Source organism: Microtus ochrogaster, unplaced genomic scaffold, assembly GCF_000317375.1.
Source record: "Microtus ochrogaster isolate Prairie Vole_2 unplaced genomic scaffold, MicOch1.0 UNK60, whole genome shotgun sequence".
Taxonomy (NCBI): domain Eukaryota; kingdom Metazoa; phylum Chordata; class Mammalia; order Rodentia; family Cricetidae; genus Microtus; species Microtus ochrogaster.
The window spans coordinates 766,168-790,299 of record NW_004949158.1 but is presented as its reverse complement, the minus strand read 5'-3'; the positions used below and the strand labels follow the sequence as shown (position 1 = coordinate 790,299).

At 43.7% G+C, this 24,132-nt stretch overlaps 1 protein-coding gene across 3 annotated transcripts; it reads right to left on the bottom strand.

Moving 5' to 3' along the window:
• Positions 1 to 494: 494 nt before the first annotated feature.
• On the bottom strand, positions 495 to 22,924 carry Slc16a1 (solute carrier family 16 member 1). 3 transcript variants are annotated; one of them, XM_026777372.1, is made up of 5 exons: positions 22,121 to 22,924; positions 10,109 to 10,368; positions 6,255 to 6,398; positions 4,209 to 5,054; positions 495 to 2,371 (listed from the first exon to the last, which is right to left on the bottom strand). In XM_026777372.1, exons 2-5 carry the CDS (start codon positions 10,323 to 10,325, stop codon positions 2,097 to 2,099), a joined length of 1,482 nt encoding a protein of 493 aa, XP_026633173.1. In that variant the 5' UTR covers positions 10,326 to 10,368; positions 22,121 to 22,924; the 3' UTR covers positions 495 to 2,096. The 3 variants fall into 3 exon arrangements, with proteins under 3 accessions (XP_026633173.1, XP_005369818.1, XP_026633174.1); XM_005369761.3 differs by lacking the exon at positions 22,121 to 22,924 and adding an exon at positions 21,728 to 21,966; XM_026777373.1 differs by lacking the exon at positions 22,121 to 22,924 and adding an exon at positions 21,163 to 21,349.
• Positions 22,925 to 24,132: the final 1,208 nt, after the last annotated feature.

Sequence of the window (24,132 nt, the reverse complement as noted above, 5' to 3'; positions counted from 1 at the left end):
GGCATGTTCTGAACCCACCCACACTAGGACACACAGACATTTGAATGTGTGAATGCTGCCACTCAGGGTCTGATCTGTTAGGGTGTAACAAGATGGTATAGGGACCTCTGTCAAAGGCCCTGATTTAATCCTGAGTGCTGGGATTAAAGGCGTGCGCCACCACTGTCTGGCTGAAACTTTAATTTTTTATGGGATAAAAATTCAGAGGTTCGACATGGCTTCACAGAAGGTGGCAGAGTCCAAACTGGAATGATGTCTACCAAACTCTCAAGGTTTCCTCTCTAAATCCCACCACTACATATTCCCCATTGTGTCTAGGCAGGTGACAAGTTTAAGACATGTGGCTTTAAAATCCTCCCCTGCTCATGTTAAAGGCGAAAACTCAAACTGTGCACAAGTCTCAAGGCATATAAACCAGATTCAGTATTAGCAAAGGTCAAAATGAAAATAAAAATGAAAACACAATTGTCTCTCAAATAAACATGTGGAAGAAATGTTTTCTAAAAATAAAATAAATGTTTTATTTGGAAAAAGTTGGCTTCTTACACAGGTTTTAAATCTCTATTTTCACCCTGTCAATTACAATGGTATTTTAAATGCATTGAGAACAATTCAGTGTCTTATCTTCTCTGCCTCTATTTAGAAGATATCAGGTTAAAAAAAAATACAATTCCAATCAGGTCCGTTCTTCCTCCCATCCTTACACCGAACCCATTTCCTCCATTTCTGGAAACTGAAAACAGTCACGAAAGCTAAGGTTTGTGGAGGTAAGACTATGTCCAATCATTCTAAGCATGATAGAAGTTTCTCCTTAAGCCTTGGTGTGTGTGGCAGGGAGGTGGGTACTTACTGAACCAAGTGAATTCAGCAAACTCCCTCTCTCCCTATTTTATCTTTATAGGCTTCCCTGGAGCCAAACTCTGGCCCTCTTGGTTTTGCAAATACTGAAAAACAATGTAAAAAAACAAATAGCACACACATTCAGTTCATACTGAATATCTCACACACAGTTCTAAGCTAGAATATAAATGGAACTATCAAAAATCAAAGAAAAAAGGTCTAAGGAGGATTCCAGGGTGCTGGTGGGATGTGGCTCAGTGGTACAGCATGTTCTTAGCATGCCTGTGTCCCTGGGTTCAATCCTCAGAACCACCAAGCCCCGCCCCAAACCCAGACATACTTGAAGATAACAAAAGTTCCATACTATAACTAGGGTCTTTGAAAACCCAAGTTGTAGTCAGCTGAGGCCTGTCTATATTAATAATCAGACTGTGTTGAATAATGTTTTGTAGATTTTAATACTAACCTTTTTGCAGTAGAATTCAAAAATGGCAATGACTTCTAACCACTCAATGTCTCTGAACAGGAGCAAAGGTAGCAATTTAGTGACAACGTTCTAGTGCTAGGCTGTAGCAAGCATCTGAGAGGAATCACCCAGCAGGTGACAGACAGACTGTGGCTACGACAGCCAAGATGTTTCCAGAATGTCATGCTTTAAATTTCTTAAATATATACCTAGCAGGTACCTACGCCAGGCAGCTATGATGCTAGAAAAATACTTTAGTCAATTTTTTTTAATAAACCTCCAATTTTAACTATTATTTCTGTCCATAAATGTTCCAGTAACAATTCTGACAAAGCATTACAAACAACAACAAAACAAGATTAAGGTTAAAGTTACCTCAAGCAAGTTAGTTGTTATTTTTCCTTTTAAAACGACTTTTAAAATAGATGAATTCAGCAGAATGGTTTTAAAAGTTAAGGCTCTCTAAAGAGTTCTAAAACTAAAACTTAAGGCACATTATAATCTCCATGACACTGTTAAAAGCTAAGATTAAAACAAAACAAGAAAAATCCCTACTTCTTTCCCATACCCTTTGCCAACCACTCCCTGCCTGAAGCATAGTAAATTTTAAATTCCGGCATTGGTAAGGAGTGAACAAAAACAAAACAAAACAAAACAAAACAATTTCCACCAATGAACACCTGGTAGGTTTTCCGCACACATGTCCACTGTCTGCATTGAGCACCACTGGTAGACTAGAGGCCAGCAGAACGGTTTCAGATGTCGCACACTGCTCAATTCATGCTTCAGTTCAGACAGGACTCTCTTCCTCTGCGGGGTCGCCGGAGCTGTTCTGCTGTGGGGACGGTGCTTCTTTTGTTACTTCCTTTGGCTTCTCATCAACATCTGTGCTGGTCTCATCCTCTTTACCTTCCTTTTTCTGCTTCTCCTCTGCTTTCTGTTCTTTGGCCACAAGTCGATAATTGATGCCCATGCCAATGAAGAGATAGATACCTGCGATGATGAGGATCACACCACAAGCCCAGTACGTGTATTTGTAGTCTCCATACATGTCATTGAGGCGGCCTAAAGACGTAAAAGACAAGGCTACATGAGTAAGAGCAAACAAGGACACCTTTTCCCAGAGTAGAAACATCCTCAGAAAGATGCCAAACCAAACTTCAAAGAACCCATAAGTGACACATTAGCACAAAAAACAATTTCTAAACTCTCTATTTATAATGTCTCTGATTGACTGGCCATGAATTTTCTATTTTCAAATTGGAAACAAACTCTTGGCAAATCTGAATGAGAAGACAGGAATTATAATCCATTCTCTTAACACACAATGAAAAACTAATTCAAAGGAAGTTTGAGGGTGTCCAAGGTCAAAGAGCTACTCCAGTCACCAAGGTCAAAGTTCTTTATCAGCACTTCCAGAGAACACTTAGCTCTGTAGCCAACAGCACCCTCTCAGCACCAAATTCCCAATGTATCTTCCAATAGTTACAGAAATTCAAGTACAGTGATGTTAAATAACTTCTTCAAGGTCATAAAGCTAGTAAGGGAACAGAGTCTCAGTCGGGGCCTGCACCTGCCACCTCTGTGCTACAAGGAAGCCTCTCTACTTACTGTTTCAACACCAAATCAATTTGGAAAATTGCACCACAACCTCTCCCAAAAGTTTGTGATGTCTGATGGCAATGAAACCTCCTCACCTGACCAATGTGATTGGAACTCCACAGGGCTAACTATTGCACAAACTAACAAGAGCTACAGGGAGGGCTCTGGATGGTGAAGACCAGCGAGTGGGTGAGGAATGCTGCTGCTTTTGAAGCATCACATGGAGCTGAGACAGTAGGAAGATAGACCTGTCCAGGAAAAGAGGGGAGAGGATCTGGGCAGAACAGCCAGTGCAAAGGCACAGGGCTGTGAGCAGGAAAGCAAGGGCCAAGGGTGGGAGACAAAGTTGGAGAGACAGGGCTGAGCTCTGCAGACTTGGAAATCAATTAGGGAATGGGATACTGAAGCAAGACACAGGAGTGTGTAATGCGGTGTCGGTCATGATCGAGTGGGGGATGACAACTGACATGATTACGTGATTAAGCAACTCAGTGGGGAGGAGCTGGAAAGGAGCACCCTCCAAATCCATTTATAAGTTTGGTGGCACCTGCCTATAATTCCAGCACTTGAGGAAAGAACAGTCGGGTCAGGAGAACCAGGCCATCTTTGGCTATACAAGTTTAAAGTCAACGGGTTGAGTAAGATCCCATCTCCAAAATAAATCACCATGAACACCCAAAAGGAGTTGGAACATTGTGGAGACAGTTATTTGAAGATCTGGTTGTACGGCAAATGCTGATCTTGAAGTCACAATCAACCTGCCTCAGCCTCCAAGTATGAAATAACCAGTTGTGTACCACCAGCCCAACATGGGATCTAAAAGATAAAGGCTTAAGCCTTTAATCTCAGCACTTGGGAAGCAGAGGCAGGCAGATCTGAGTTTGAGGCCAGCCTGATCTACAGAGCGAGTTCCAGAACAGTCACGGCTACAGAGAGACCTTGCTTTGAAAAAAAAAAAGAAAACAAAAACAAAACACAGGAGTTCAGTAACCTGAGTTCTCAAATTATATAATGATTATTAACTAATGTAGCTGAGTCCAATTATCCCACCTCCTAAAGCTTTTGACAACCCTTATGAAAATGCTACTAAAATAATCTTAGATCCAAGATACGCACAGTGGTTAGGATAGTTGCCCATGTACTCTGACCTTAAGAAAGATCTACTCTTCTGCCTATTACCAAAATGCTTCTTATTACTAAAATGCATTGTATTGTACACTTGTGCTTTAAAGGTAGAGCTCCTTTCTACATGTTACTTTTATAACCAGGACAGAATAAAAAATGTAGGGATATACTATACCTAAAAGTGGTGGCCCTAGGAGGACAGGACAGCACTCCACAATGGTCACCAAGCCCACAGCACTGGAGAACCTCTGGGGTCCAACGAGGTCCATCAATGTTTCAAATAATACAGAGCTGAGCCAACCAAAGGCAAATCCAAAGACTCCCGCGTAGATACAGAAGCCGACGTAGCTTGTAGACAAGGGGGCTAGCAAATGGCAGATTCCATTTGCAACAACAGAAGCAGCAAAGAAGTACTGGATCCGAGGTCTGATCCACTTGGTGTTGGCGGCAAGTCCCATGGAAGGTCTGGCTACCATATCAACAAAAGCCAGAATGGAAAGGAGGAAGGCTGACTTCTCACTGGAGAAATGCTTACTCTTACCGTAATTACTAAGAAAGACCAACGGAGTAAAGAGTCCAAAAAACATGACCACATTTCCAGACAGGTACAGCAAAAAGCCTCTGTGGGCAAACAGGGAGAGATCCAGGAACTTATTAACTGTTTGCAAGAATGATGGCTTTTCCCCTTTGGGGCTTCCTCCAATGAGATCTGTATTTGCATCGGATTTTCCAGCTTCCTGAAGAGATTCTTTGGACTTTAGTTTTTCTACCTTGCCTGGCTTAGGCCCTATTGGTCTCATCAGGGAACCAGCTACACAACAGTTTAGCAGGAGGCCCCCAAGGATTAGGAAGCTTCCTCTCCAGCCAAAAATACCAAAGAAAGCCTGATTAAGTGGAGCCAGGGTAGAGAGGAACACAGGACTGCCTGCCATGGCCAGCCCATTGGCCAGTGGTCGCTTCTTGTAGAAATACTTGCCAATCATGGTCAGAGCTGGGTTCAAGTTGAAAGCAAGCCCAAGACCTAGGAAAGGAACAAAGACAACACTGTCATAAATAGAAGTCACTTTTCAAATTACCAAGCAAAGACATAAGAATAAATGAGGCTGAAAAGATGGCTCAGTGGCTAAGAGCATGTACTGCTCTTGGAGAGGACTTGTGTTGGATTCCCAGCATCCATAGGGAAGCTCACAATCACCTTGTAACTCCAGCTCCAGGGAATCTGATGCATGTTGTCTCATATAATGAACGACATGAGGAGCTGATCATAATACACAGCAGAAGGAAAATGACAAAAATAAACAAAATTTCATCCTTTTTGGTGTAAACAAAACAAAAAAAGGTTTGCACACTGAAGAAACAGTATGGCAGGCCATACATTTGAATGTCATAATATTCAACAGCTCATTTTTTCTTTTGGTCTGTGCTATCCAAGGAATACTTCTGAAATGAGCCTAGAGGTGGTGGTGCACACCTCTAATCCAGCACTCAGGAGACAGAGGCAGGTGGATATCTCTGAGTTCCAGGACAGCCAGGGCTACAAGAAGAAATCCAGCCTTGAAAAAAACCAAAAACCACAACCAAACCAAACAAAACTACTCTTGGGAAAAAGAACAACCAATGAATACCCTTCCGTGAATCCCTGCATAAATTTCTTTCCCTGTCTATTCTTTTTTCTGGTTTTGAGTTTGGCTCTTCACAAACTCACTGAAACCTGCTTGTCTCTTGTAGTGAGATTAAAGGTGTGCACCACCTTGCACTGCTACCATTGTCTATTTCTAAGAATGCAATTGTCTCGCAATTAAATTAACAATAACTACATATTGTATGGCAAGAGTTTAACTTTATAAAGTCATTCTGGTCTACAAAGCGAGTTCTAAGACAGTTAAGAGAAACTCTGTCTCGAAAAACCAAAAGAAAGGAAGGAAGGAAGGAAGGAAGGAAGGAAGGAAGGAAGGAAGGAAGGAAGGAAGGAAGGAAGGAAAAAGGGACGAACAACAAGATGCATGTGCATGTCTGTGCCATGGCGAGAGTGCAGGCCGCCCCCGCCCCAGCGGAGCATTCCTGACACCATGTGGATCCAGGGGAAGACAGGTTCTTCCTTGACCCACTGGGCCATCTCACTAGTGCGGAGTCAATCAGCAGCTCTCTAAAATAACATTTATCAAGCGCATTATCAAATAGTGACAATAAATAAATATGAAACTAATCAGTAGCTACTCACCTCCAATGACACCAATACACAGGTAAAGTTCCTGCACTGTGTTACAGAAAGAAGCTGCAATCAAGCCACAACCAGACAAGCAGCCACCAGCGATCATTACTGGACGGCTGCCATATTTATTCACCAGGATACTGCTGATAGGACCTAGGAGAGAATAAAAAAAGTAGTAATATAAACTCTCATATTCAAGAAAAGACAAACCAGAAAAAAAATTTCTTTTCCTTATATATCTAGCTGTCTGAGGTACTGAGCTGAATATAGTAAAATGACTTGGTCCTAATCCTGCATGGTCCCAATGTGAAGAAATGCTTGATGGAGGATGGCTATTGTGGCACAAGGCTGCCAGTGCAATGGCAAGCAATACTCCTATGATCATAGCAGTACGAAGGCAGACAAAACCAGTCACCCTTACCTATGCAGCAAGTTCAAGGTCAAACTAGGCTATGAGTCCCTGCCTCAAAAACCAGGAACTTACAGCAAGTCAAGTCAGACAACAGTCAATTCGAGCTTGATTTAATCACTCAAGGGGATAGGAATGAAATGAAATGATAGACTAGGTGAACAGATTAAATGGGATTTTAAAGCTGTCATTTTTTTAAGTGTTGGAGAATTCTAAGCTATCACATACGCTGGGCAAGGACTCTTACCATTAAGTCACATCCCCATTCCTATGACACAGTTCTTAATAAAACTAATGATGTTCATCTTCCCAGAGTTCATGAGCCTAATAACTGCATTCTATGCTGGTGTGTGAAAACTTTGCCATGGTGTTGGTGCTTTGCTTATCTTATATAAACAACAAAAAGAAGAAAAGCTAGTAATTTTGCTGACTATAAAATGAGTGGTATTCAACTTTTTTTATAATTATAAAAACATTTGAGTTCCACACTTCATAGCAAAGGACTTGTGGAAAGAATGACTGCAGGACTTGTAGCCTCCCTGGTTACAGGAGATGACCACAAATAAGCAAGGCTCTAGGCTCCATCTTCACATGGAGGGAAAACATTCATGTTAACTTAGCCCAAAAGCAAGGGTATTGACAGCCAGGAACTTCAGGAAAAAAATTAGGTCAGAGTCTCAGAAATCTATATGTTTTTATAACTCTAAAATAAATATTGCCATACTGTTGTTCCATGAAGTTTAAGTTAGTGTTATCAATTATATAATATTTGAAATACCAAAAAATGGAAAAATGACAAAAGCACTAAGATCTTTTCTCCTTAGCCAGGTGTGGTGGCTCACATCTTTAATCCTAATCTTTGGGGGGCAGAGGAGGGAGGAGGAAGGATGTCTGTGACTTAAGATCATCCTGGTCCACACAGCCAGGGCTCCATATTGATTCTGCTTCAACAAATAAACAAAAAACCCAAGTGCACAGGTTAAAGGACTGACAGTTGTAGTGATGATAAAAGTTCTTAGGGGCGTTATTTAGAAAACAACCAAACAGAATAACCATAAGAATCCTGCCAAAGTTCACGAGATATAATCTTTCAGTTACTTTAGAAAAAAATGGTCCTAATTAGCTATCTTCAAAAACAGAAAGAGAGCTAATAGACCCACTGTCACATGAATTAGAGAAACATGCTAGTTAACTCACTAACTGGGTGAGGACAAAGGAATCTTCCCCAAAGGAAGGTATCATGTGCAATTAGTGCAACTGACATCACTGACTTTTGAGAAAATCTGGCAGCTAACATATGAATGACGTTCTGGTTTGCAGTCTGCTTAAACATGCAAAGCATTGACTGGAGTACTTCTGGATGTTTAATCAAAATCTGTTTTTAGAGATCATGGAAGATTAAAGTCCAAGTCCTAAAGACTACTGTCGCTTAAAACATGTCTGGGAACAGAGAGATGGCTAAGTAACTAGGAGCACTTGCTCTTTCAGAAGAGCTGAGTTCAGTTTCCAGCACCTACATTAGGCAGCTTACAACCGTCTACATCTCCAATGTCAAGGGATCCAATGATATCTTCTGGCCTCTGGCCACTACATTCACATGCACAAAAAACACAGATACACATAAATAAAAATCTTAAGGTGACATAATTTAGCCCTGAAAATTTATTTTGAAACATATTTAAATAGCTCAAACAGAACAGTGTTAACAATGATAAAGATAAGAGTGAAACAAATAGGTTTTTAATTCCAGCATCCAGGAGACAGGTAGGAAGATCTGTGAGGCCGGTCAGGTTATCCTGAAGGCTCTATGTAGAGAGACTCTTGTCAAAAAACCAACCAAAAGAAAGGGGGAGGACTGCGAGAGATGGCACAGCTGTGTGAGAGCGAGCTCTGGCTTCTTTTTGAGAATCTGGGTTTGGTTCCCAGCACCAATGGCAGCCAGAGCCAAAGGATCTGAAGCCCTCTTCTGGCCTGCAGGGTCACCAGGCAGCCACATGATACACAGGCACACATACAGGCAAAACACCCACACACAGAAAATAATTTTTTAAAGTTAAAGACAAAAATATACAGGAGAAAAAAGGTCTTCAAACTGCTACTTCTGTCCATTTATCCCTCTTCAAATCAACCAATTTAATAATGTTTAATTAAGTTATGACCTCAACTAACTACACAGTGCTGTTTTTGTGCGCTTATTAATAACATCAAAAAGAATCCCAGATGCAGAGTTCTCTAACACTCACAACATGCAGCCAGAGCTGAATGTACTCAAGGAGCTTAGGAAAGACTGCTGAATCTACTACCAACTAAGGTATTCACCACTGAAATGCAGAACAGAATCCTTATAAACATCTTATTAGATCGCTAACAAGACAACACGGAACACTGTCCACCAGGTTAAATAAATTTGCTCCAGAATTCCTCAAGTTTTTATGTTTAATGTAGTTTGATGTCTCCAGGTAAAATATAGTGCTTTAAATAAGCAATTTACTTTTTGTGTGTGTGGGGGTGTTCAGACAGGGTTTCCCAGTGTAACAGTACTAGCTGTCCTGAACTAGCTCTTATAAACCAGGCTGGCTTTGAACTCACAGGAATCAGCCTGCCTCTGTCTCCTGAGTGCTGGGATTAAAGGTGTGCACCATCACTGCCCGGCCCTCAATTTACTTTCTACATAGCCTCCACACCATGTCAAAGCAAACAAAAGGGGGAAAAATGATAAAATTCAAGTTTAAGTTCAACCAAAATGCTTTTATAACTCATAATAACATAGAAACAAGGGGGAATTTTATTTAGTCTTTGTTTTTTGGTATGTGTGCGCGTGTACATGTGTGCATGCCAGCCATGAGGGGTGTCAGTTGTCTTCACCTCTTTGTGCCTATGGGACAGGCCCCACCCTAAATTATAGAGTTTACCTGAGGCTTTGAACTAACTATTATTCTGGACATTTGAGTAACTTTTTAATATCTTGTAACTCATTACTTAAAAGATGTTTACTTTCCAAGTGTCTGGCATAGAGCAAGAGAAACAAGGTTTATACACGTCATTTTAAGAGAGCTTTCAAAGCACAGCTAATATTTGAGCTCCTCACGCTTTCAATTTTGTTCCAAAAAGCCATAATGGAATGAAGGGAGTAAGAGATGCCAGAGTTACCAGGGATGGAAAGCATGCTCCTCAGTACAAAAACTTCAGCAAGCGCAACCTCAAAGAACTTCAATGAGTAAGATGTTACAATGTACAGACTCGGCAGGCGGTGGTAGCTTTAACCCTAGCACTCCAGGAGGCAGAGGCAGGTGGATCCCTATGAGTTCAAGGCCAGCCCTGTCTACAGGTGTCCCAGGATAGCCAGGGCTACACAGAGAAACCCTGTCTTGAAAAACAAAACAAAAACAACCAAAAAGTACAAACTTTGGCTGCCTAATATAAGTTAAAAAAGCAGGCCATAGTGGGTACTCACCTCCAGCATACATGACAGCCAGCATGATGGATGATATCCATGACACTTCACTGGTAGTAGCGTTGAATATACCTTCAATTTCTTTAAAGAAGACAGTGATGGATTTGGGAAACGCATAAGAGAAGCCTATAGAGATGAAAGCTCCAACTACCACTGCCCACCCCCAGCCTCCATCTGGGGGGGTATATCCAACTGGTCCTCCAATTGCAGGTGGCATTTTAAGTGAAGATGAATCCCAAAATGCAGTGCAAATCTAGTATCTGAAAGATATGAAATGGGAGGAAAATGTCAACAACAAAACAGCGTCCACAAATCCTTCTTCTGCAGTAATAGACATATTTGCTTGGCTCTTAACAAGAGCCACACTGAATTACAACTTTAATCAGCTGGGTTTTGTTGTTTCGGGTCAGGGAAGGAAGGGTACACAGTGAAACCCTGTCTGTCACCCCATAATCCAATGGACCTACTCTCTTACTCTTCTGTTTGGTTTCCAACCTTTTGTGTCTTTGTACTTTATTCTACACGACTTTCTTTTTAATGGCTCTTTGGCAGCATTGGGCAGTGAACATTCAACCAATTCACTCTATGGAAAATAAACACCACATACTCTAAAATTGCCAGTTCCTATAACGAAGCAAGTAAAACAGATTTCAACTGAAGTAAATGTGCAGATACCATCGGTGTGACAATACTGATTCTAACTAGGGAAATAGAATAAGGTTAGTGGCACTTCCAGTTTAGTTTTTTTTTTTTTTTTTTTTTTCTGGTTTTTCGAGACAGGGTTTCTCTGTGGCTTTGGAGCCTGTCCTGGAACTAGCTCTTGTAGACCAGGTTGGTCTCAAACTCACAGAGATCCGCCTGCCTCTGCCTCCCGAGTGCTGGGATTAAAGGCGTGCGCCACCACCGCCCGGCCGGCTTCCAGGTTTTTTTTTTTTGTTTTTTTGTTTTTTTTTTTTTGTTTTTTCAAGACAGGGTTTCTCTGTGGTTTTGGAGCCTGTCCTGGAACCAGCTCTTGTAGACCAGGTTGGTCTCGAAATCACAGAGATCCGCCTGCCTCTGCCTCCCAAGTGCTGGGATTAAAGGTGTGTGCCACCACCGCCTGGCCGGCTTCCAGTTTTTTTAAAAATTGGTTTCCTTGAAAGGATTCAGCTCAGGCTGACTTCAAATTCTTATGTGGTTGAAACTGGCTTCAATATCCTGATTCTGCATCTACCTTATAAGTGCTGGAATTATAGGTTTTGTTCCCCTACATGTCCATTTTGTTATCAGTGTACAAAGTTTCACTGACATTCAAACGACTGCTTACTGTACCCCACTCCCTTGTCAGCCAGCCCCTTCTTCCCAAGCATAACGACTACAACAACGAATTCATCTCCACTCTGCCCCAAGCCTCACACACACGTACGTGTCTGTAGAATCCAGCTAAGAGAAAACATGAGATCTGCTTTCCTCCCCTTTCTCCCTCCAGAGTCCTGGCCTAGATCTATGTATTGACAAGTTTTCCCTTCCTTTAGGACCCCAGGTCTTTACTCCAGTGAGACTTGTGACGAGTGAGCAGCACATTTCTTCTCTAACAGGGTGGGTCAAGAAAGAACTCAGGGAGCCGCCCTGAGAAAATCATTTAAAAGTCCTACCTGAATGCAAGCTTCTAGATTATTCTTTTAAAAAACAGTCTAGAGGAAAAATTTTTGTTGTAGGGCATTTCACTCATACCAGCTAAAAACATTTTTACAAGCTAAGGTTTCTTAAAAATTGAGGCAGGTAGATCTGAGTTCGAAGCCAGCCTGATCTACAGAGCAAGTTCCAGGACAGCCAGGGTTACACAGAGAAACCTTGTCTTGAAAAACAAAAAGAAAATTGTACCTGACTGAATAATAAAAAGCTGCTTAACATGCTCGTGGATTTAAATCTGCCAAGTATGGGTGCTCCAAGCATTAATTCTTTTTCCTTCATCTAAGCATAAAAATTTTCAAAGAACTACTAAAAAGATGAATTCAAGAAGAGTATTTACATATACAGAATAACACCTACACACATAACACATCAAGCCCTGACTAGAACAGCAATACGTGTTGGACGTGATTGAACTTTGTGCTTAGCTGCCAGCTAGGATTTGTCAATTAAAAGGCAGTTCTAATTTTTAGTCACAAAGACTTGCCTCATCAAGTTAATAATACCTTTTCTACAGAATCTAGATTTAACTTAAGTAACTTTAAAGATTCACAAGTAAATGAGTGTCCAAAATAGCAATGGGGGGAAAAAAAAGCATCAAAAACCCCAGAAACAGATTCAATACAATTTTATCACAACCACTGCTATAACTAACATAAAAATTCTGATAAAAAAAAAACAACAAAACCCAACCCTCTGTTTTACACCAGCAGTTCTCTTCCATACACAGAAATCCTCACCCCAAAGGAAATGCCAGAACTAGACCCTTTGCCTGTAGTTCAGGAAAAGGGAACACATACACACTCACATGTAAAAATCCAAGTTAAATGACAGAACAAATAGCCTCATCAGCTTAAATGTTATAGCCTTAAAAAGTAACAGGGGATTGAAAAACACATGAAGGAGTGATGAGAAAATGTGTCTTCTAAGGACACAGAAGCCAAGCACAGTGGGGCATGGCAGAAACACCAGCACCGGATACATGACCAACACCAAAAGGGAGAAGGGAAAGCAGGTGACAGACAGACAGACAGACAGACAGACACACACGAGAGAGAGAGAGAGAGAGAGAGAGAGAGAGAGAATATGAGAATGGAAGTGAATCTCAGTAGCAGAATGTTTAACTTAACATACACAGGGCCCAGCCCTGGTTTTAGTCTCCTGCAGTTACCACCCCACCCCCACTTCCCCAAGAAAGCGGGGGTAAGCATCTATGAAAAGTAAAATTCTGACTGCTGAACCCGACTAAGACAACACTCAGCAATTATAAATGTATAATTTTCATACTACATAAAGAAACACCACAAAAAGTATAAACTGGTCTTTACAAACTTCTGAATACAGGGATTAAAAGCATAGGCCACTTCGCCCAGCTGATATTGTTGATAGGACAAATTCAGACTACAACTGCCATTTGATGGTGGCGCACGCCTTTAATCCCAGCACTCCGGAGACAGAGGCAGGCGGATCTCTGGGAGTTCGAGGCCAGCCTGGTCTACAAGAGCTAGTTCCGGGACAGGAACCAAAAAAGCTACGGAGAAACCCTGTCTCGAAAAAAAAAAAATTGCCATTTGATCCAACCATCATTCTTCTGGGAGCACACTTCTAAGATCGGGAATCTGGGGTCAAGGACACATCTGTACTTCCCTGTGCTTTGCAGTGTTAGTCAAAAAGAGGCAAGACTTGGGCTGGTGAGTGGCTCGGTGGGTGAAGATACTTTCTAGCAAGTCTGCCCACCCCAGTTGATCCCTGGAATCTTCAACGAAAAGGTAAGAGAGATGACTCGCAAACTGTCCTCTGCCTTCCTTCCACATGAATGCTGTGGCACAGAGGCCTGCAAAACACATCTATACAAATAACCTAAAAATTAAAACAGGCAGACATAAAAGCAATCTAAACGTCCAATGGCACACTACATGTAGTTACTAAACTCCAGATCCAGAAAGGTAGCTACTGCAGTGATACTGTCCTATCTCGTGAGCAGCTTTCTGCAGAGCACTTATTGCTAAACACACTGAACCCTAGGCAAGCACTCAACCACTGAACCACATGCCCAGCTTTAAATAGCTTTCCTAATTGCTGATGATACAAACCTTACACTATGTTGCCATTAAAATAATTACTGGATCTTTTATTAGGAATATACAATCTCCAAATGAGTACTTGATTTTCCTCAAATTAGAGTAATTATTAAACCACTCGCCTCTCTTCTGCTTGACTGAGATGTCTAGGTGACAGTGCTAATAGAGTAAGTACTAATGTTATAATCACAAGAGGCTGAAGTAATAATCTGCAAGAATTTCAGACCTGAGGTTCAATGACCTCTTTAGAGGTTCTTTTAACTGAGCTGCTGAAGACAAGCTTTGAATGAATTTGAAGTATATTTACTGATGTGAACCTACTAGGAAACAGGGCCAGAAAACCCAAATCAAATTAAGATACCCATTTAACTGGTGGCACATACACTTTCTAAAAAGTATTCTGCCTGAATTTGTGGAAACCACTCTAAATGGCCAAAGAGTCACTTAACCTGTGGTATCACCATTACATAATCCAATGACAACAAGATCTATCTGCTGTGTAGGATTATGGTCTCCAGCTAGCTCAATCTCATACGGGAGTAATGGAACCAGGAGGAATCCTTTCCCTCAGGAATGTCAGATTCCTCTGGCAGTTTGGTAATACCTGTGGGACTCATCCGAATACATTTTTTAAACTGAGTATTGATGTGGGATTTCCCTCTGTATGCCGTGATTACCATTAGTGAATAAAGAAACTGCTTTGGACGTATAGCAGGGCAGAATTTAGCTAAGTGGGAAAAACTAAGCTGAATGCTGGGAGGAAGAAGGTGGAGTCGGAGAGAAGCCATGGATCTGCCACCTGAGACAGACACTGGGAACTTGAGCTGGTAAACCACTACCACGTGGCGATACACAGATTAATAGAGATGGGTTAAATAAAATGTAAGAGCTAGCCGATAAGAAGTTAGAGCTAAGAGGCAAAGCACTGATTTAAGTAATAGTTTCTGTGGATTATTTTGGGTCTAAGCTAGCTGGGCAGCCAGGAAGAACAAGTGGCCCTTCTTCCTACAGGGTATGGCATGGCACACCTGTAATTCCAATCTTAGGAGGCTGAGGTAATCTGCATAGTGTGTCACAAAGTGACCCCTTCCTTAATAAAACAAGACAAAACAAAAGAGTAAATGCAAAACAAAAGAGTAAGTGCACAAAATGAAATTCAAAAGTAGACCTGCCAAAATACTTTAATTGGACCCTGTGAGGTATTGGTGCACTAACCACAGTAATTTTGAAATGGTGACAACTTTCAGTCTGTGTCTAACAACTGACAAAGTAGGACGCTTGCTAGTATTTCTAAGTCACAGGTACTGCCTACAGCTGAAATTCCAGCAAATTAACAAACCCTTCTGAATCCCACACACCTTGGAGATTAATCCTCCAGACTATAAATTTAAAACGTGATATGACAGAGAGGAAAATCTTCCCATAGGAAAACAGAAGAGAAAAATGAGGTAAAAAGCATTGCTTTAGTTCTTAAAACTAAGAAACTGGGCTGACAAGATGACTCAGCAGGTAAAGGCACTTGCCACTAAGCCTGACAACCCGAGTTTAATACTGAGATCAACTCTTCCAAGCTGTTCTGTCCTCCATAGGAACCTCCAACACAAACACACACACACACACACACACACACACACACACACTTCTTTCTCTCTTGAAATAAGTTTAAAATAATTTTAGACATAAAAAAAAAAAAGGGGCTGGAGAGATGGCTCAGTGGTTAAGAGCACTGGCTGCTCTTCCAGAGGTTCTGAGTTCAATTCCCAGCAACTACATGGTGGCTCACAACCATCTGTAATGAGATCTGGTGCCCTCTTCTGGTGTGTGGGCATACATGGAGGCAGAATGTTGTATACATAATAAATAAATAAATCTTTAAAAAAATAAAAAAAAAAAGAAAACCTTAGCAGGGAGGTAGTGACATGCACCTTTAATCCCAGCACTGGGGAGGCAGAGGCAGGGGGGGACTTCTGAGTTCAGGGCTAGCCTGGTCTACACAAGGAGTTCCAGGACAGCTAGGGATACAAAGAGAAACATAAAACAAAAGGAAAGAAAAGCCCACTCCATTTCACTAAAAGACCTTCACTCTCCAGAAAGTTTGCAAACAACACAACAGTATCATGTTTTCTCTTAGTTTTTTTTTTTTAATTTACTTAAAGACAAAGAATGGACATGTATGAAGGTGTGTGGACACACTCCATGGAGGTCAGAGGAACTGTCCAGAGCTGGGTTCTCTCCTGCCACCTTGTGGACCCAGGAATCAGGCCTGCAAAGAACCGCCTCTACCAGAAGACCCAAGAGTCCATTCGTTCAGTTATGTACTGGGCTCTATCCTGTTATGGTTTGGAAGCAAACGGTTTCCCACAGATTGATGTATCTGAACACTTAATCCCAAGCTGGTGGCACTGTTCTGGGGGGTTGAGGAATCCTTAGGAGGCGAGGCCTAGCTGGAGGAAGGTGAGTCCTTAGGGGCAGGGTTTCAGGCCTGGAGGTCTGTAAACCAACTCTGCTTCCTGACTGGCCCAGATGCGAGCATGCAGCCTATGTTTCTGCCACCAGTTTCCTGCCTTCCCCACCATGATGTAATACTCAAAACCTGAGCTTAAATAAAACCTTCCTCCCTTAAGTTGCTTCCTGTCAGACACCTGGTCACAACTGTGAGCAAAGCAATCAATACATACCCCCAGCATCCAACCTCCCCACATGCCCAGAGGATTACTGCAGGTAAAACAGAATCGGGGACACAGTTTCAACCACCAGTTATGCAACTTAGAATATCGGAACATTTTTAAGTTCTTTTCTCTTCAAAGGCTAAATCTGTCAAATCAAATTGAATATTACAGGTTGCAATCAGCAACAGGGTAGTGTGAAAATAAAGAGAACTATTTCCTGCTTATGTATTTAGTGGGTCAGTGATACCCACTAAAGGCTCAGCCTTTGAAGCCCTTCTTGATACTATGGTCAAGGTAAGCTCATTCTGTGACCATGTGAACGCTGACCTTTGAAACCCTTCTTTGCATGATACTATGGCTCACTCTCTACAATACAGATTGACTGTAAGATCTGACCTTCCACTATCCCCCTAAAAGAAAAAAAATTACAGGGAGGAAAATGCCACTTTATTAGGTAAGTTGAAGAGCATGCAGAATTCTAAAAGATTAGTGAGAGCAATATGCTTAAGGTGATTCGATTTGCCAAGCATGGTGGTGCACACCTTTGATCCCAGCCCTCAGGATGCGGATCTCCAGGCACTAGACTGTGCTGCACCGTGAGACCTTGACTCAAAAAGACTTCGTTCTGCTCAGACAAATTAAGATGATAGAAAGTGGGAAACCATGAAAATATGTGTTTACACATGCAAGCAGGTGCACGTTGCTGTAGAAGCCAGGTCTGCATGGTTTCTGCTGAGACAAGGTCTCTCTCTTTTTGCCGGGAGCTTGCTCAGGTTGGGCAGCCTGAAGAGAAAGCCTCAAGGGTCTCAAACTCCCCCCTCTCCAGAATGGGACTGAAGTGCGCACCACCCCAGTTTGTTCTCAATTTTTTGGTTTGTTTTTGAGACAGGGTCTCTGTATGTAACCCTGGCTGTCCTGAAACTTACCATGCTGGCCTCAAACTCACAGACCTGCCTGCCTCTACCTTCTGAGTGCTGGAATTAAAGGCTCTAAGGGAGGGAAGGTTTCAAACACACACAAGCTACACACTGGTGGCCCCACCTCACTATGCTTTAATGTCCCTTTCTTCAAACTACACCTTTTTAGTAAAGGTGTTCTGGCTAGTAAATTAAGGACGAATGGTAAAAATTAAAGTGCAGTTAACTTACTGTCTCTTAAAACCAGAGTGAGATGATAGAATAGGTTGTGAACACAGCAGGAAGAGGAAAACCTCACCACTCTCCAAGTAGAAGTGGCAAACATGAAATATACTTCTCTCTCTCCTAAAGCTTTACTCAGAAGTAAAAATCCCGACTGCTCGTCAAGTCTTCAAATGGGTTCCCAACTAGAGGAAATACAAAAGACAGCAGGATGTGCAAAACTAGGACATATTAAATCTATGCCACGAGGACAAATTCATCAAAATCCCAAACGGGGAAAACAAGTAAAGGAGGCCTGTTTCCTTCAAATCAATTACGTAGATGAGGAACCTATAGATTTCACAGATATCAACTAAATAGAACACATGACCTTCTTTGTATCCTTGATCAAAGGAACTGATTACTAAAAAACAAGATCAATGAATAAATATAAATACAATTTGGGAAAATCTGAACATTGATGGGTATTTAATGATGTTAATTTTTAAAGGTAGGATAATGGGATAATGTGACTGTGGATTTCTGAAGACTATCTTTCAGATAGATAACTATGGATATAAAGTTGGGTTTTTTGGGGGGGGGGTTGGCTGTTTTTTGGGGAACAGGGTTTCTCTGTGTAACAGTCCTAGCTGTCCAGAAACTAGCTCTTGGAGATCATGCTGGCCTCAAACTCAGAGATCCTCCTGCCTCTGCCTCCTCTCCCCCACCGAGTGCTGGGATTAAAGGCTAAAGGCGGCACACCACTGCCTGGCTTAAAGTTGGGTTTGACCCAAAGCAGTGCATAAACTGGGTGTGGTGGTACACACCTGTGTCCCGTCCCAGAGAGGCAGGAGGTCAGGAGTTCAAGGTCACCCTTTGGTACAGCGAGTTCCAGGCCAGCCTGGGATACAGGAGTCCCTAGATCTAAAAATAATTTAGTAAATTAAAAAAAAAAATCTTTTACGCCAGGCAAGTGGTGGCACATGCCTTTTAGTCACAGCACTCTGAAGGCAGAAGCAGGCCGATCTGAGTTTGAGGCCAGCCTGTTCTACAGAGCAAGTTCTAAGACTACACAGTTCTAAGGCTGCAGAGTGAAAAGTCTGTCCTGAAAAACCAGTAATAATAAATGAGTGAATAAATAAATTTCTCTTTTAGAACTATGTACCAATATATTTAGAAATGAAATAATTTAATCTAGGATTTGCTTAATTCACAACAACCAAGCAGAAACTGGGGAAAGTTGGACAGGGATAGCAATGATCAACTTCTAGTGATTAAAGTTTTCACACTAAACTGTGGAGAAAGGTAAGGAGGAAACAAAAAATTTCAACTTTACCAATAAAAAGACAAGAGCAGAAATAGCTTTGAATTTTATCTCCAAGTTTTATAAGTTGGACAGTTCTTGTGGAGCCACACTACCTCAGAACTCCCACTGGTTAAAATAAAAATAAAGCTTGTATTTGCTCCAGCTAGCAACCTGTGCTTTAACCTTAACTCAAAACCTGTGTTTTGAGGCTTCCCACCAGGTATTTTCATATGGCCACTCTGAAGCCCTTTTAACCCTTTTTCCACAGTATCCAGAATGATACTCCTAAAATGCAAATCTGCTCAGCCACATCCTTAAACAGCTTTCAAACAACTTCAAAAGTATGATTCCAAACTGTTCAGTCTCTTCCTGAGTCCTTAAAACGACTTAGGGCCCTCCATTAGCCGGCCGTCTGCCCCCTCCCTCCTTTCTGACCTCTCTATGCTTTAGGCTCTGGTGAAGTTCTTTCAGCTTCTGCAGCCTGGCACTGTCTTCAGTACTCTGCAATGCCCTTTCAACCCATCACCACCTGTGCCTGCCTCACTCCTCCCTTGCCAAGCCTCAGATAAATAGTATTTCCTCAGAAAGACACTGCCAGCGTTTCCTCACACTGAGCATCTTTTCTCACTTACACAATACAGTATTTGTCCCCCTAAAACTCAGTAACTGTTTGCTAAGAGTCTGCTTTACAGCTAGACTACAAACCCTAAGGGTAAGTGCTAGAGTCCATTCACTGCTGAATCCTAAATTTCTCAATTCACAACTTTCCATTTTCCTTGTGATCAAGTCCTCACCGGCAACAAAACCAGCCAAGTGGGCAATATACAAGGATCAGGACCTTAGATGGAAGGCATGCTAGGAAATGAACCAGAGCGTAGTGGGGACGACGGGTATAACAAGTTGGAAAATAATAATCTAACACTATTTTTTGCTCGAGTTGAGGTGTTCATAATCACACCCCCCACATCCCTGCCCTTAATCTGTTTAGGGATTATTATATAAACCCACAGCTAAATCTTTAAAAAGCTTAAAATGCTCCTCAAACTAAGAATTTGCATAGTTAACCAGGTCACTGTAATCTGATAAACAGTACCTACTTAAACCTACAATGAAATTACTGAAATCCACTCATTTAAAAAAGTAATTCTAGGATGGGTGTGGCGTTGCACACCTTCAATCCCAGCACGGGGAGGCAGAGGCAGACCAATCTCTGCCTGCGAGGCCAGTCTGGTCTAGAGAACCAATTCCAGGACAGCCAGAGAGACTACAGAGAAACCCTGTCTCTGATCCCCCACCTAACACACCAAAATAAATAAACAAACCCCACAATTACAGTTTATTTTTACTTCGTTAAATGAGAAGGGTTTCACTATGTGGAGCCTATACCTCCTACCTGCACACCTTGGATTTAACTTCTGAGAGACTAAAAAGCCACAAAGTGAGACCCTATCTCTCTCTCACACACACACATATACCGCCAAAGACTTAGATTAAGAATCACCATTTAGCAACTAACTAAAATAAGTAAGCAAAAACGAGATACAGTCTTTCTTGCCTTATTCAGCTGGCAGTTGAGATAAAAAAGAAAAAGAAAAAAGAACCCTGTTTGACTTAGCTCCTATCCACCCTTGCTCCAACTCTCGTACAATTACTAATCTCACACGTCAGCATGTACTCATTTTGTTACAAAATCAGAAGGTTTTTTTACGGTCAATGCTGGCGATCAAATTTGGGGGCCTCAGGCATGGTAGGCCAGGCAGGTACTCTTCCATGGAGCTAACACATCCCATCCCCAGCCTAAGTCATGCCTGAAGATTTCAAAATCAGTTATGGTTAATTAAGGGGGGAAAAAAAAGCAGATTGTCACTGTGTAACCACTAGCAGGAGACGCCGGGTTTATAATGAGCCACTGGAAAACGGGAATAGACTGAAGTAGTAACACGTGCGTTTCCTGGTTGAGCGATCAGAAACTAGTTTTCGCAACTGCTGGTTGCACCAAATACGCCACCATAAAGAAAGGTTAAAAATGCGCTCGGAAAAAGGATGTACTTGGCACAGAAGGCATGCACCTAGCCAAATGTAACGCTATTTCAGTCTTCTCTCCAGGGATGCCTCGCGACCCCCGTGCCCGCCGGCAGACGCACCGAAGCCACAGGTTGGACCACAAAGAGCCCCTATCGCAACCGCCCGCCCCTTCCTCAAAGTTCACCCGAAGCCCGCAGTCCCGGTCGCTGAGGTCGGCGATGCAGCTCCTCACACCACTCTAGCGAGTCACCAGGTGGGACACCGATTGGCAGGCGGGGAAGGCTGGGCGGGCATGCCACGAGTCCTAAATAACTCCCGCCCCAGTCAGTCCCTTCCCTCCGTGCCGAAGGCGGCAGGAGTGCACCACGTGAACCGGCCTCAGGTCGTCCCTCTTCCGAGCTAAGCATCTCTCCAGGCGCCCGCTGGAGACCGGGCTGGAAGCGTCTCCCACAAGGTCACCGGGCACCGTGACCCGACTCCCGCAGCCCGGCGGCCACACCTGACCGCGGGGCCCTCGCGGTCCGGCCGGGCGAGACGCTGCTGTGCCCAGCGCCTGAAGGTCCCCTTCACCCACGCCGCGTGCCGGGGCCACGCGGCTCCCGCGCGCCCAGGATGCCCTCTGCCGGGGCCGCCCTCCTGACCCGCGGACGGGAAGTCTCCGCGTGCCCGGCGGACCGGGCGACCCCACCAGGGCACCAAGGGCACCGCAGAGTCCGTGCCGCTCGCTGCCCGCTCAGCCCCGGACTAACCGTTATGTGTGTCTGACGGCGCCCGGAGTGTGCGTGACGCGGCGGCGCGGGCCGCAGTTCCTCGGAACCCGGAGTCCCGCTCGCGTCCCTTGCCGCCGGGCTCGTTGGCTGCAGCACCCACACGACCGACCAGTCACGTCGCAGCTCGCCACTTTGTCTGGCGGGGCAGGCGCGGCTGCCTTATAACCCGCGGGGGCCGGAGCATGCGCACAGGGGGTGGAGTCAGCCTTCCCGGCCGCCGCCCCCTCCCTGCCATACATACTCTCTGCTCTGCATCTCGCGCCTCCACACGCCGTCGGCTGCGCGTGCCCGCCCGCTCGGCCGCGCGCGCCGGCGCCCCCTTCCCCGCCACGTGACCCAGCGCCGGGGCCGGGAGACCCCGCACCGACCGACCTGAGCGCTCTTTTAGAGGTCGGAAGGGTTGCTGCATTTCGCGCGTGCCCGGGACGCCATCGCGGGCCTCACCCCTCAGGCTCTGCAGGAGAAAAGAGAAAAGCTGCCCTGAGGCCGACCCTGAGGTGCGGAGGATGTTGGACGGGCGGAATCGCGGGACCGGGCGGCGTTTGAACGGACGCGGTGCTGCTCGGACGCTGGTGGACTCCTATGTGGGGGCCTGGAACCCGGGCTCGGAGCCCCCGGGAAGTTGCTGAAACGCTCCGGGCCTGTTTCCTCGCACGCTAAGTCAGCAGCGGTGGAGGCGTTAGGAAGTTTAATGTGCAATTTTACGCCAAGTGTCTCGTCACAGAGCCTGACCTGTGGCATTTGATGAACGCTGAGTTTAAGGACGAGTTGGTCCCGAGAGCCTGGCCCTGGGGCAGAGGGTGCTCACGTCGGAAAACGCGGACGTGAGCATGCTCTCGGGCCACACTTTTACAGTCTCTATGGATTTGGGGGACGAGATGGAATTATCGCTAGTGGAGTTGGGACCGTTGCATGCCAAGCACTGCACCAGAACTAACTTGTATGATCGCACAACCTTAGGAGTTAGGTTCTAAATAAGAAGACTTTGCAAATAAGAAACCCCGGGCTTCACGAGATGAAGACGTCACCAAGCTAGGAAGTGACCAGTGTTTAAAAATCAAAACTCAAGAGCCTGATGTGTCACAAGAGCCATTTTTGGTTCTTGACTCACCCCAGATACCAAAATCTGCTGAAGTGATAAATTGCTATTTTTGAGGGGATAAGGGGGAGTTTGTAGACAAGGTTTCTCTATGTAGCCCTGGCTGTCCTGGAACTCTGTAGACCAGGCTGGCTTCAAACTCGAGAGAGCCTCCTGCTTCTGCCTCGGGAATGCAGCCTTTAAAGGCGTGTGCCACCACACCCGGTAAGGAAATTATCTGAAGAGGGCTGGCCAGCAGTCTTCCTCTAGACTCTTATTGCATACTAGAACCCTGCCCTCCAGCCTCTCCTCGGCTACACTCAACTTTCCAACACTCTGAAATAGGCCCTATAGTTCTCTTCTGTGAATGAAGAACTAGAGATTGAAGTGAAAGCCTTTGTCTCCTTTCAGTAGGAGTTCATCATGTTAGCAGGATCCAATATGAAGTCCACCGCGTATGAGCAATAATTTGTCTTTTATATCCTATAAAAGAAGGGAAACTCTCTTCAGATCATTGGGGTAGGATTGTTAGTGTAAGCCTGGGTTGTTCAGTGCTACAATATTTAGTTTTCAGGAATCTGGCCCTGGGTTTGATATTCAGCATCACAGAAAGAAGGGGGGTGGGTGAGTACTTGGAACATTGTGGTGATAACAGTGTTCAGGGAGATGGTAATTGGGAGGTGGAGGTAGGTGGATCTCTGAGTTCGAGGCCGCCTGGTCTACAAGAGCTAGTTCCAGGACAGGTTCCAAAGCTACAGAGAAACCCTGTCTCGAAAAAAATGAAAAAAGAAAAGAAAGTGTGAGCTAGAGACATGGGAAAAATCTGGTTTAGAATCTGGAATTTTTCTTTTCTTGAGGTAGGGTCTCATTCACCCTGTGCCGCCCTCAAACCTTACCTGTGTGGCTGAGGATGCTCTTAGACCTGTGAGTCTCTCTACCTCCCCACACTGGGGTTCCAGGTATGCACCGATTTCAGCTGTGAGTTTATAAGGGTATGCACTATGGAATGTAGTGGGAAACAGTGATAAATTCACAATACATCCTGAGTTCTACCTTTGATACCTGACAACTCACGCTGTACCAGAAAGGTAGTACCCACCTCATAATCTACCTTATAGGGTTACTATGACAATACAGTGAAACAATATTACAGACCTCCTCCCCCACCCCCACTGCTGAGTTTCATCTCCAGCCCATCTTATTTCATTTCTTCATTTTTAAAAAAAAAAAAAAAAACTTTTTAACTAATTAGTCATTTTATTAGCTATATACAGTGTTCTGCCTGCATGCCAGAATAGGGTACCAG

Coding starts and splice junctions, on each gene's coding strand:
- Slc16a1 (XM_026777372.1), bottom strand. CDS start 10,325: ATGCCACCTGCAATTGGAGGACCAGTTGGATATACCCCCCCAGATGGA. Junction 5,055..6,254: donor GTGTATTGGTGTCATTGGAG/GTGAGTAGCTAC, acceptor TTCCTTTCCTAG/GTCTTGGGCTTGCTTTCAAC. Junction 2,372..4,208: donor CCTAGGGCCACCACTTTTAG/GTATAGTATATC, acceptor TTACGTCTTTAG/GCCGCCTCAATGACATGTAT.